Genomic DNA, 13,747 nt, shown 5'->3' with positions numbered 1-13,747 from the left:
CAAAAATAGAGCTTTTTGGTCTAAAGTCCACTCGCCGTGTTTGGAAGAAGAAGAAGGATGAGTACAACCCCAAGAACACCATCCCAACCGTGAAGCATGGAGGTGGAAACATCATTCTTTGGGGATGCTTTTCTGCAAAGGGGACAGGTCGACTGCACCGTATTGAGGAGAGGATGGATGGGGCCATGTATCACAAGATCTTGGCCAACAACCTCCTTCCCTCAGTAAGAGCATTGAAGATGGGTCGTGGCTGGGTCTTCCAGCATGACAACGACCCGAAACACACAGCCAGGGCAACTAAGGAGTGGCTCCGTAATAAGCATCTCAAGGTCCTGGAGTGGCCTAGCCAGTCTCCAGACCTGAACCCAATAGAAAATCTTTGGAGGGAACTGAAAGTCCGTATTGCCCAGCGACATCCCCAAAACCTGAAGGATCTGGAGAAGGTCTGTATGGAGGAGTGGGCCAAAATCCCTGCTGCAGTGTGTGCAAACCTGGTCAAGACCTACAGGAAACGTATGATCTCTGTAATTGCAAACAAAGGTTTCTGTACCAAATATTAAGTTCTGCTTTTCTGATGTATCAAATACTTATGTCATGCAATAACATGCAAATTAATTACTTAAAAATCATACAATGTGATTTTCTGGATTTTTGTTTTAGATTCCGTCTCTCACAGGTGAAGTGTACCTATGATAAAAATTACAGACCTCTACATGCTTTGTAAGTAGGAAAACCTGCAAAATCGGCAGTGTATCAAATACTTGTTCTCCCCACAGTATGTTTTTGCCGTGTCAAAAGCCTTCTTTCTCTTTTATTTCATAAAAATACTATTTATACCCAGGTCAGCTGTACAGTACAGTACACACCAGTTTGACAAGTAAATGGCTCCAGAATTTTACTTGATGGGTTCCTTGCTGTTGGTTACCATTTGGTAAAATAAAAATTCTGGAGCAGGCCTTTTTATTACACTTTCATAACAGAGGGTCTTGTGATGCAGTAGTACAGGATGCATGGTCTATTAGGTCAGTTGAAATCGATGCACCCCAGGCTTTGGGAAATGTGGTGATAATTTGTTTTGGGAAGAGAAAGATAAAGGCAGATGAACCCAGAGTTCTGGGTCGTATTCACTAGACACGAGGTTGTTGTCGTTTTCTGTTGTGGAACATTTAGCTGTAATGTGGCCTAATGAATACGACCCTGGAAACTCCAGAGGAATGACACATGACACACAACAATGACAAGTTTGTGTACTCCAGATTAGTGTAAGGTCATAGTTTCTTCCTTTTAGTATGGTTTCTACTTTCTATGATGCTCACATGTATCCATGGCATTTTCAAATACCAAGAATATGAGTTTGGAGATTCATGATTGAAGGATTTCAAGAAGCTTCTGTATTTGACTGTGTATCAGTCACATTTTCTAGACGTACTGTAAATGACAGACTGTGAATGTAGATATACAGTAGACTAGAGGCAAATGCTAACTACAGTAACAGTGTGTTGTTTATAGGAAAATGAACTATACATTTGATGATGTCCACAATTAAACGTATAAAATCAATGAGACCAAATTGACGTCTGATTCTATGGAAGGATCGAAGAGCATCCCAGTAAAGCTACATTTATTAGGGGGTTTAGGAAACAACAGAAACTCTCCCACTTTTTTAGAAGGCCCATGTGCAAGGGATTTCCAGTGTTAAGGACAAATCTGGTGGCCAAGCCCATAATAACTTATCAGGATGATATGCATTCCAAGCCATGATGACCTCATCTGACTCCATTTTCAACTTTCACTAAAAAGAATGGATTGCTCCAACTAACTGATATTCAATTAAACTAGCAGAAAATATTAGATTAACAATGCCTCATCACATAATATTGATAGAAACAGTCCCCCTGGGTTTCTAAGAGCCCTGCCCATTGACACTCCTCATGCCCAAAGGCTAAAGCACAAATGGTGGGTGTTTTCTATATATATAATGATCTTCTTTCTTTCCATCCCTCAGTTCCCCCACTGCTTCAACCTTCAGTCTCTTCCGCAACAGACAGGGAATCTCTTTGCCTTTGTAGGGCAGAGAAGTTCAGGTATCTTTAGGTTATTTTCCAGCTCAGGACTTTCAGGCATCTACCAACAAACAAAGACAATACTAAAAACAGTTCCAACAAACGTTGCTGTTCCCTTCAGGACGTGACGGATAGCTGTGCTCCCTGTGCCTGTAACCTCCTGCCGACCTGTCTGGGATGTGGCCAGTGCTGCTAGGTGTGTTCACTGCTCTGGTGGTGGCCTGGGTGACCATCTACATCCTAAATTATTCCAAGAGGAAGAGGGTATTTTCCCAGGAGTGCCTGCGACCACCAGGGCCGTTGGTGACAGACAAGAAGCAGAGAGATGGGGTGCTGAAGAAAGGTGAGTCATGGTTGTCATGGCTACAGGACTCAATGTTGTTTGCTGACATTTTCACTAAGTAAGATGGGGGAATAGTTAGCTGTGTTTTTGAACCGCTGTTGAAAATGACGACATGCTATGACTAGAAGAAACAGGAAGATATCCATATCTGGATTGGGTTACTGTATACAATGTGAAATCTGATCTGTCTGAAAAAGCCATACCTGACATACTGTAAGCTTCAACATTATGTGCTTAAACAATGAATGGTTACTTGACTGCAACACCCTAACTTTACAAGGGTACAAATATGACTAAGCATTTGAATGACATATTAAAACAATAGGTGTGAGGCATGTGCATGGTGTGACAAACGTAGCTCTTGGAAATATCACATTTGAGTTCAACATTTCCTTAAATTTCCTTTTCTTTGTGAGTGGATGACGAAAAAGGAAGAAGTCCATTCACGTTGCATCAAGTTTCTGCCAGACTGGTTGATTCCCCAGTGATCGTCTGTCTAAATCACTTTGATGTTATTCTGAATGAGTGTTTTAAGAATCGACTTCAACACTAACGTGAAAATGACAGAGCAGAAAGTACACAAACACACTTCACTTATGAATATGATATCCTCTTTCTGCCTATGTCTATGATGATATTAACGCAGCCCCTCCCCCTATCAACATTTCCAGGTTTCAGAATGGACCGTGTCCCGGAGAACCTTGACGCTATAGTGATTGGCAGCGGTATCGGGGGTCTGACAGCAGCGGCGGTTCTAGCCAAAGCAGGGAAGAGGGTTGTGGTTCTAGAACAGCATGACCAGGCTGGAGGCTGCACTCACACCTTTGAGAACCAGGGCTTTGAGTTTGACGTAGGTAAGAGCCACTGTGACAGAACCGACCATGGACTACACTCATAAGGCCTTAATGTTTATGTACTCAAGTTGATCGCTCTGGTAAGGTTCCTCTTCTTTGTTCATCTCAGTGAAAAAGCAGAGCTTGTTTCATTGAGTACTTACAAAGCGAAAACTAGTCTCTGGTGAGTGGTGACAGACGGCCAGCGCTCACGCAATAGTTGGTTCAGGGTTGCAGAGATTAAGCAAGAAGTAACGACAAGTGGTGTTTGATAAACTCAATCTAGGCACAATCATAAGGGAGGATCATTGGGTAGGATAAGCTTCTAATACATACACAAATGATCCAGCAAATATTCTCTCACCACCTCCACCTCCGTCAGGGATCCACTACCTGGGCCAGCTCCATGAGAACAGCATGTTTCGTGTGGCCCTGGACCAGATCAGTGAAGGTCAGATCCAGTTCACCAGGATGGAGCAGCACTTTGACACACTGATCCTAGGTCAGGGTGAAGACCGCAGGGACTACCACATCCTCTCTGGGAAGACGGAGATGGCAGAGAGCCTGAAGAGGCAGTTTCCTGATGATGTGGAGGCCTTGAATGAATATTTCAAGTATATGAAGGTACTGTGTGTGCGTGTGTGTGTGTGTGTATGTGTGTGTGTGTGTGTGCATATGTGTGTGTATGTGTGATCATAACCCCTCTCATGTCTCCCCATGCTGCAGAAGGCAGCTCGTCGCATCAATCTCCTGGCCGGACTCAAGATGATGCCCATATGGCTGGTACACTTCCTGGCTCGGACCGGCCTATTAGAGCGCATCTCCTCAGTGTTCCGCATGGCCATCACCAAACACACAGAGAAGATGGCCACTCTGACCAAGAACAAAGACCTACACGCCCTCTCCGCATACCTCTTCTATGGTCAGTCCCTATACACATCCACTCCCAGGGTGAATTCCAATACGTTTTTATTGGACAACTATTTTCCCGAACTGAACATACACACTCTTGCTAGTTTACAACCTAGTCCTGGAACCTACAACTGAGTGCTGTTATGTGAAATTGAACTTTAATTGGATGTCCCTGACTGTGTTTCCCCTGCTGGTAGGTGTTCCCCCTAAGGAATCCAGTTTCCTAATGAATACTCTACTGCTGCAGCACTATAAGAGGGGAGCCTACTACCCCATTGGAGGGGCCAGTGAGATCGCCTTCCACATCATCCCAGTCATCCGGAAGGCAGGTGGCGCTGTGCTGGTCAGAGCCCCTGTACAGAGGGTCCTTCTGAATGAGGAGGGCTCAGTGTATGGTCAGTATCTAGTTCAGGGGGGAAAGCACTAAAGCAATGACTCATTTTACTATTAGATATGCTTACTGTTGACCATCTTCTATGGGAGTATTTGGCGTTACATTAGACTCATTGTGTTGTGAGTAGTTGGCCTATGACCCCTGACCTCTGGTTGACCACTGGTTGTCAGGTGTGATGGTGAGGAAAGGTCAGGAGGAGGTGGAGGTGTTGGCTCCAGTGGTCATCTCCAACGCTGGCATCTTCAACACCTTTGAGAAGTTCCTGCCCCCAGAGATACAGGCCAAGCCGGGTGAGTGGTGGTGGTCATGAATTGTACTGAACTCTAGCCATGCTGAACTTTTACTGAAACATCAGGAAACAGGTTGAAGCGTGAGAAGACGTGTGACGAGTAGACAGTGTTTGACTAATTTGGACTAATCAAGATGTGTTCTATGTTCCCAGACATCCAGGCCCTGCTGGGGAGAATGCAGCATGGAATGGGCAGCTTCCTGGTGTTCGTGGGTCTGGACGGCACCAAGGAGGAGCTGGGCATCACCTCTATGAACTACTGGATGTACAAAGATAACGACCTGGACACACTGTTAGTACAGTATCGGGTCTCTTGAATTGTATTCTCTTTGATTCTTTAATTTGCTTGTTCATTCGGTTTTTGTTCACACCATTTGTGTTCTATTGTGTTCTATTTTTAATTCAGGGATGGGCAACTCCAGTAATTGGGGGCCTGATTGGTGTCACACTTTTGCCCCAGCCCCAGCTAACACACCTGACTAATCAACTAATCATGATCTTCAGTTTAGAATGCAATTAGTTTAATCAGCTGTGTGTGCTTGGGATGGGGGGAAAGTGTGACACCCATAGCCGCGAGAAGTAGGGGCGCTGAGGGTGCTGCAGCACTCCCTGATAAATCACCCTAAAAATATATTAATATAAAAACAAAATACAAAAGTTTCCTACCAAATTAGTGCACTAGGCTTTAATTACTTACTTCTGTATGAGCGGAGAAAAATACATTAAATTAACTGCAGTTGAGGTCCCTTATACTTTGAGGGCCTTAACCACAGTATTATATGCCTTTATTTTGAAATCACATGTAGTCTTTTTTTTGGGGGGGGGGTGGATCAGCTTAATATTGCAGATAGATTGTATCTTCTATCAATGTAATTGTCTGCATCACTTCCAATCCCCCATGTTTTTTATATATATACTCCCCTTTATTACTTTTCAACCCCGCCATCCTTTCCCTACTTGGAGTAAATTAGTGAACAACAATGCCCAGGCCTCTACTTCCGATCTATACTTACTATCTACACCTTATGGACAGAGTTAATTTTACAATAATTTTATTATATATATATATTATTTATTAATTTTTTGTTCCTGAACTTCTTCTACTCTCAACCTCTCCGATCATTTTCATGATGTCCATCCGGTTTGCATCTATATGCCATATCTTTCTGACTGTGCTCTTTCCCAAAAGCTCCCAACATACAACCTATATACTTATTATGGACACAGTATGCTTACATTATAAGCTATCTTTGTTATTATTTGTTGTTATTTGTTATTAGTCCCATCCTTCAACTCTATTCAATACCTGTAGTCTTACTGCATGTGGAATGTTTTGATTGTAGGATGGAGCGCTACAGCTCTCTGAGCCGAGAGGAGGTGGTGGGGAACATCCCCATGATGTTCATTCATTTCCCCTCTACCAAAGACCCCACCTCCAGTACCCGCCATCCAGGTAGCTGCCTCAACAACACACCTGCACCAATAATAAATCAATCACATTTTATTTGTCACATGCTTCGTAAACAACAGGTGTAGACTAACAGTGAAATGCTTTCTATATAGACTATAACACAGTATTTGAATTCATAGAGCGTTCATCACACCCACGGAAACTCTGAAAAGACTGAGAGTAAAGCATGGTAAATCAAATAAAACATTTGAGATGAACAGTGATGAACAGTACTTCAATGCTGCTGACTAAGGTCTATTTTCATACAAAAATGGCAGATAGTTTCAGACATTAATTATGCAGAGTTCAAATGATTGTGTTCTAAGACTCTCTCTCCACCTCCCAACAGGGAAGTCCTGTATGACTCTGTTGACCATGGCCAAGTTTGAGTGGTATGAGGACTGGAAAGATACCAAGGTAAACAAGAGAGGGTCCAATTACGAAGACCTGAAAATGAGCATGGCCAAGGAGCTCCTAGACTGGGCACTGGTCATCTTCCCTCAGCTCAGGGATAAGGTACTTTAAAAATCTAGCGTCATTTGAACATAACTTGCCAAAATATATTGTCATATTAAATTTACTGATGTATACAGTAGAGTAGAGTTTCTTGGACAATCCAAAGAGGCATTATAATTCATTCATTGTGCTTGAAATCAATCTTATTTGAGCCAATAAAGTCATCCAATTGTAATGATGTCTCATACCTGCTGGCTGCCTCTGTGCAAGATGTTGAAAAGACGTTGAAAATACATATTTTTGGTTGAAAGTCATTGAAAAAACATATTTAAACCAATTCTGCTCACTGGATACCTTGTGTCTCTCTACAGGTAGTGTATATGGAGGCTTCCACGCCCCTGACCAACATGCACTACCTGGGTGCCCCGCGTGGGGAGATGTATGGGGCTGAACACAACATGGACCGCTTCAGCCCAGAGACGGTGGCCAGAACCCGGCCCACCACGCCCGTCAAGGGACTCTACCTCACCGGTGAGAGAGAAATTGGTCACTGTGCTAGTATTTGAGTTGTATTTGAGTACATTGGTCACAAAGGCACAAGGTGATGGTTGACTGTGGCAGTTCTATGAGTTAGTCAGTAGAGTAATATGCAAGAACTGAAAGTCATTTTAAGGTACTACCATGGATAATACTGTTTCTGGTCTATGCTAGACGGTTCTACACATTGTACAAACTTACCGTCAGTAGTTTTCATATCAGCAAACCCTTTGTCTTGTTCTGAACCCCAGGCCAGGACGTGTTCTGTAACGGGATGGCCGGTGCTTTGCACGGAGGAATCCTGTGTGCCTCGACAGTTCTGGACCGTATTCTCTACATGGACCTCCTGGCTCTGAAGAAACAGCTCAAAAAGCTGACCTGTGAAAAGGCTCGTAACAAGGCCTGAGAAACCATTTGGACACAGCACTGACCACAGTCAAAATCATTATATAAACCAATATCATGTAGTTACGCACATTATGTCACATTTCTTCACCCTATCTATCAATTTCATGTAACGGTGCCGTTTTGTCTAATATTGAATTAAAATACTGTATCTTTCTTTATTACCTGTTATGGTCACATGTTGCCATCTCCTTAGCCTTGTTTGGTGATAGAATAAACAATGGCATCACTGAATTCCCCACAGTTGTGAATGATTACTACTCTTTAGTCAGATCACACCAGGCATAAACATGTGTGTTTTATGCTTTGTTTCAATTGAAGTGCTTCTATAGAAGAAGACACAACTCATTAAGGTGCACTTTGCCCCCTGAAAATCTATTACATTTATCCCCTCCATTGTAACCACGTAATGCTGTTACTGTACTACCGATCACTGTTACACCGTTGTTACACTACTGTAACTTTTGCACCTAGTACTGTAGCCAGCCACCAGGTAGGTTTCAGCTTGTTCTGTTCTGTCGACTCAAATGCAGATAGGAGAAAATAAGTCACACTCACTGCACCTCACGTCTCAGTACAAACACTGTGCTGGGAACTGGACTTTGAACTCCCATGCCTTTAAAAACACTTAAACATTCACAAGTATTATTACAGTACATTCGGAAAGTATTCAGACCCCTTGACTATGATTTTGTTACGTTACAGCCTTATTCTAAAATTTATTAAATTGTTTTTTTCCCCTCATCAAGCTACACACAATACCCCATAATGACAAAGCAAAAACAGATTTCTAGATTTTTTTGCAAATTTTATTTAAAAAAAAAAACCAACTGAAATATTACATTGACATAAGGATTCTGACCATTTACTCAATACTTTGTTGAAGCACCTTTTGCAGCAATTACAGCATTGAATCTTCTTGGGTATGACGCTACAAGCTTGGCACACCTGTATTAGGGGAGTTTCTCCCATTCTTCTCTGCTTATCATGTCAAGCTCTGTCAGGTTGGATGGGGAGCGTCGCTGCACAGCTATATTCAGGTCTCTCCAGAGATGTTAGATCAGGTTTAAATCCGGACTCTGGCTGGGCCACTCAAGGACATTCAGAGACTTGTCCCGAAGCCACTCCTGCGTTGTCTTGGCTGTGTGCTTAGGGTCGTTGTCCTGTTGGAAGGTGAACCTTTGCCCCAGTCTGAGGTCCTGAGCGCTCTGGAGCAGGTTTTCATCAAGGATCTCTCTGTACTTTGCTCCATTCATCTTTCCCTCTATCCTGACTAGTCTCCCAGTCCCTGCCGCTGAAAACATCCCCAAAGCATGATGCTGCCACCACCATGCTTCACCGTAGGGATGGTGCCAGGTTTCCTCCAGATGTGACGCTTGGCATTCAGGCCAAAGAGTTCAATATTGGTTTCATCAGACCAGATAATCTTGTTTCTCATGGTCTGAGAGTCTTTATGTACCTTTTGGCAAACTCCAAGCGGGCTGTCATGTGCCTTTTACTGAGGAGTGGCTTCTGTCTGGCCACTCTACCATAAAAGCCTGATTGGTGGAGTGCTGCAGAGATGGTTGTCCTTCTGGAAGTTTCTCCCATCTCCACAGAGGAACTCTAGAGCTCTGTCAGAATGACCATCGGGTTCTTGGTCACCAAGGCCCTTCTCCCCCGATTGCTCAGTTTGGCCGGGCGGCCAGCTGTAGGAAGAGTCTTGGTGGTTCCAAACTTCTTCCATTTAAGAATGATGGAGGCCACTGTGTTCTTGGGGACCTTCAGTGCTGCAGAAATGTTTTTGTATCCTTCCCCAGATCTGTGCCTCGACTCAATCCTGTCTCGGAGCTCTATGGACAATTCCTTCGACCTCAAGGCTTGGTTTTTGCTCTGACATGCGTTGTCAACTGTGGGATATTATATAGACAGTTGTGTGCCTTTCCAAATCATGTCCAATCAATTGAATTTACAACAGGTGGACTCCAATGAAGTTGTAGAAACATCTCAAGGATGATCTATGGAAACAGGATGTACCTGAGCTCAATACCTGAGCTCGAGTCTCATAGCAAAAGGTCTTTCTGTTTTTCATCTATAATACATTTGCAAACATTTGTAAAAACCTGTTTTCGCTTTGACATTATGGGGTATTGTGTGTAGATTGATTAGGACATGTATTTATTTAATCCATTTTAGATTAAGGCTGTAACATAACAAAATGTGGAAAAATTCAAGGGGTCTGAATACTTTCCAAATGCACTTTATACTATATAAAAGTTGTTGAATCACACTCACATGATGAGTGAGTAACTTTGCACTGAGACCTGTCCTGAAGACTTGTGTGAGTTCCGCAAGTTAATGCCTCATCGGGCTAACACGGTCCACAACAAGACAACGGTCCACAAGCACACAAGAGACCCAGGTTTCTAACCCAGTCTGTCATATTTGCAAAATGCTCGTATTGTTCATGATGTTTCATAAAGTAACACAACACACATTTTTAGACCAAAAACAGTGTTGGTGTCACGAATTCAGCCGAGGCTGCCCGTCCTCCTTGCTCGGGCAGGTTCCGGCGTTCGTCGTCACCGGCTTACTAGCCACTACCGCTCCATTTATCATCACTCCATTTGTCTTGTCTTGTCAATCACACACGCCTGGTACTCATTCCCTCATTAGTCTGTGTATAAGTGTTCCCTCTGCCCCCTTTTCCTTTGTGAGTGATTGTTCATTGTGAGAGTGAGTAGCTCGGTTGAACTACTCTTTCCTTGTATGTAGCCAAGGTGGATTTTCCCCTTGTGCTAGTTTCGTTTTGACGCTTGCTGCGCTTTATTCATGTACACTGAATAAACTCTGGATTTCGGTGTTTTACCTCCTGCGCCTGACTCCGTCATTCACACCTCATCACAGTTGGGTTAGTAGCATTGAGGCATCTCAGTAACAACTGCTCAACCTCTGGTGTCGGCAGGTAGCTTAGTGGTTAAGAGCGTTGTACCAGTAACCGAAGCCGAGCCGACTAGGTAATAAATCTGTTGATGTGCCCTTGAGCAAGGCACGTAACCCTAATTGCTCCTGTAAGTCGCTCTGGATAAGAGCGTCTGCTAAATGACGTAAATGTATAGTCTTAGATAATGAATGACAGAGGTGGGCCATATATCTGTTTTAATCATAGTTTCCAGTCATAGAAAAGGGGGGGGCGTTACCATTTTACTGTCACATCATCAGCCAAAGACTTGTTCCTATTCATGTAAAGATATATGATTGGGCAACTGGAGTAACAGGAAATAACATCTTTATAACCGAGAGGTATGCCAACAATTGTAAAGTCCATCACATAGTAAATTTTTATCAGTTTGTCTGTTCAATATCTTACCAGTGTTTTACAGAACAGCTTCCTGGTTAGGGCTGTTATGTAACCTATTGGGCCAAAGAGCACGGACGTGTGTTACAGCATCAGACATGACTAATACAGGACTGATTGAATCTTTGATAACGAAAACAGACCTGTACCATATTACACAACAAGGTCCATGACACTGATACTAATATTAATAAACTATTCTGAGTTACACTTTGAAAAATAAGATTTGAAAGATTTCTTTAATATTTACACACTGGTATGTACAGATTGGTAGCTATAGCCACTACGCAACCCCATTCGATCTCTTGTCCCCAACTTCTGCTTTACAGTACACACTTTCATAGACGTCCAAACCCTTGCTGAAGTCATAAGTTGCTTTTTGTTATGGTCTCCAAACCTTCCACCTCACACCCCCATTCCATAATCCCAAGGACCAAGTCTCTGGGGTATCCATGTCCAGCTTCAGAATCCCCACTCCACATACAGTATCTGCCATATTCTGTGCTATTTATCCCTTAGAGTCTGTGGCCTCAGGCCTCCCCCTCACAGGCTTCCCAAGGTGGTACAGTCCTATGGTTGGGGTTCAGGAGGCGCCGATTAAGGTTGCAGGGGGAAAACAGGTGTGTTGGAGACCTCAGAGTACGCTGGAGGAAGCTCTGGGTGGATAAATTCTGGCTTCATCTCCACCTAGACAAAATTAGATCAGAAGTGGATGAATAGATGAGAAACACTGAGATTCCAAAACACTTAGAATACAGTGTCAAGTGTGAATAAAACGTCATTTTAAAGTTGTAAACCGCACTGTACGGTACAATTGGTACGTCATGTTTAGGATGGACTTTTACCTCATTGTAGGCTGGAGGTGGGCCGTAGAACTCTGAGGTGCTGTAGCGAGGAGGCCTGTGGATGTCTTCGTTGTCATAAGATACTGCGGGGAAAGGAATGACATAGATGGAGGGCCTGTCTCGTCTCTCCTCCCGGTCCAGTTGCTCCTCGCGGGCCCGGCGGAAGGCCTTACAGAAGGCTGTGCAGCAGATGATGGTGATGCCAAGCGAAATCAATGGCATGAAGATTCTGAGGGAATGAATTTCTCATTGCTGTAGGAATGCATGACAAGATACAGGCAAGGTCTATTTCAGTGTGTCCTAGACCGATATGAATGTGGACAGGAATGGGACACTTACTCTAAAATCAGCATCTTGTGAAGTTAACAGCTGCACCTGAGCAGGGAGAAACACAGCACCTTATTTTGACATGCCCTTTTCTCCTCCCAATCGAATAATCAATGATGTTTACATGTACTGTATAGAACGCAACATCTACTTGATGTCATCATCTTTGCAATCCAATTATTTGCCCGCTAATGTCAGCCATCTGATAAACTGAATGGCTGTTGAGAAACAACAGAACATTTGGTTATAAATACAATACCCTTCTGTCCTAAAGTAACATTCCACTGTTTGATCACAGCCAGTTACGATGGAGGTATATTCAGTTCACTGTGAAGCACTGACCTACTACTGAAACTCGATAATGACTTGGTTATCTGTTAAAGATCTAATTGGTTAAAAGTCAACAAATATAGGTAATTGGTGAGTCAACAGATTGGATATTCCACAATGTCAAGTTGGCTTTATTAATTGGTCCCTCTTCTTTGACCCCTTCACTGTTTGTCAGTCATGAATGTAATCTGGAACCATCCACTGAAGTAGCCTACTGATAATAGATCTCTGTTGCCATTTCAACTGAGGGCACTAGTGTACAAGAACAGAAGGTACTTGAAAATAACTTTGAGAAGCCAAAAGCCTGTCTGAGGTATTTCCGTTGTTAATAAACAATGAAAATTGGGTAAAGTTATGGTTCACATTTTCATATGGGATTGAGGCACATAGCTGAATCTACATAGCAGATTCTGTAGAACGGGGACTTATCTCGTTAAACTACATTTAATTTAAAAATACCTGACAAACTTTGATTTTGGAATGATTCATCATGTTACATTTTATTGGTGGGCACACAACCAAAAGTTAACTTTTATTGGTGGGCACACAACCAAAAGGCTATTGAGGTACAGCCTAGTGTTACATTGAAAAGAAAAGATTGGTAAATGTATATAATCTTTGTATTATTATCAAGTAATAAAACATAGAATACGTTTATTGACTGATAAAGTTTTTGGCACCAAGTGCCTCCCTCTGGATGAAAAATAACCAAGAGAGCTGATATATGATTCTTTAATCACTGGCCACATAATAACCAACCAGGAAATTCCATACCATTTAGTGTGAATAGAATTTAGATCATCAGTAATTTGGGGTCCGTGTTGTTTGACCATTTCAGCTCCTCTGAGATGTGTACGCCAATGAACTTGAAGTTTTTGACCGTCTCCACGGCGGCCCCGTTGATGAGGATGGGGGCATACCCAGCATGGTTCCTCCTGAAGTTGAGGGAGAGGTTGTTTACCTGGCACCACACCGTCAGAGTGCCTGCCTCCTCTTCAGTCCCAGAGCTTAGAAGGCACTATGGTATTGAAGGCAGAGCTGTAGTCGATTAAGAGCATCCTCACATATGTATTCCTTTTGTCCTGGTGGGTGAGGGCAGTGTGCAGTGCAATGGCAATACATCGTCCGTGGATCTGTCGGACAGGCTCGAGTGTGTCTGGGAGGGAGGAGATGATGTGGTCTTTGAATAGCCTCTCGAAGCACTTAATGGAAGTGCGTGCTAAGGG

The 13,747-nt window shown here is 43.1% G+C and overlaps 2 protein-coding genes across 2 annotated transcripts; one reads left to right on the top strand and one right to left on the bottom strand.

Moving 5' to 3' along the window:
* Nucleotides 1-2,240: 2,240 nt before the first annotated feature.
* LOC311145080 (inactive all-trans-retinol 13,14-reductase-like) lies at nucleotides 2,241-7,683 on the top strand (the record flags this gene model as incomplete). The annotated part of the gene is made up of 11 exons (XM_084181258.1): nucleotides 2,241-2,406; nucleotides 3,078-3,260; nucleotides 3,622-3,863; nucleotides 3,966-4,161; nucleotides 4,349-4,546; nucleotides 4,716-4,835; nucleotides 4,988-5,126; nucleotides 6,178-6,287; nucleotides 6,634-6,800; nucleotides 7,112-7,271; nucleotides 7,529-7,683. 11 exons carry the CDS (start codon nucleotides 2,241-2,243, stop codon nucleotides 7,681-7,683), a joined length of 1,836 nt encoding a protein of 611 aa, XP_084037384.1.
* Nucleotides 7,684-11,616: 3,933 nt separating this feature from the next.
* Nucleotides 11,617-12,310, bottom strand: LOC311138924 (uncharacterized protein; the record flags this gene model as incomplete). Its single annotated transcript, XM_084173737.1, has 3 exons — nucleotides 12,204-12,310; nucleotides 11,865-12,093; nucleotides 11,617-11,706 (listed from the first exon to the last, which is right to left on the bottom strand). The coding sequence occupies exons 1-3, from the start codon at nucleotides 12,215-12,217 to the stop codon at nucleotides 11,617-11,619; spliced, it is 333 nt and encodes a 110-aa protein (XP_084029863.1). The 5' UTR covers nucleotides 12,218-12,310.
* Between the last annotated feature and the right edge of the window lie 1,437 nt (nucleotides 12,311-13,747).

The sequence above is a fragment of the Coregonus lavaretus genome, assembly GCF_964263955.1.
Source record: "Coregonus lavaretus genome assembly, chromosome: 2".
Taxonomy (NCBI): Eukaryota; Metazoa; Chordata; class Actinopteri; order Salmoniformes; family Salmonidae; genus Coregonus; species Coregonus lavaretus.
This window is presented reverse-complemented; position numbering and strand designations above follow the sequence as displayed.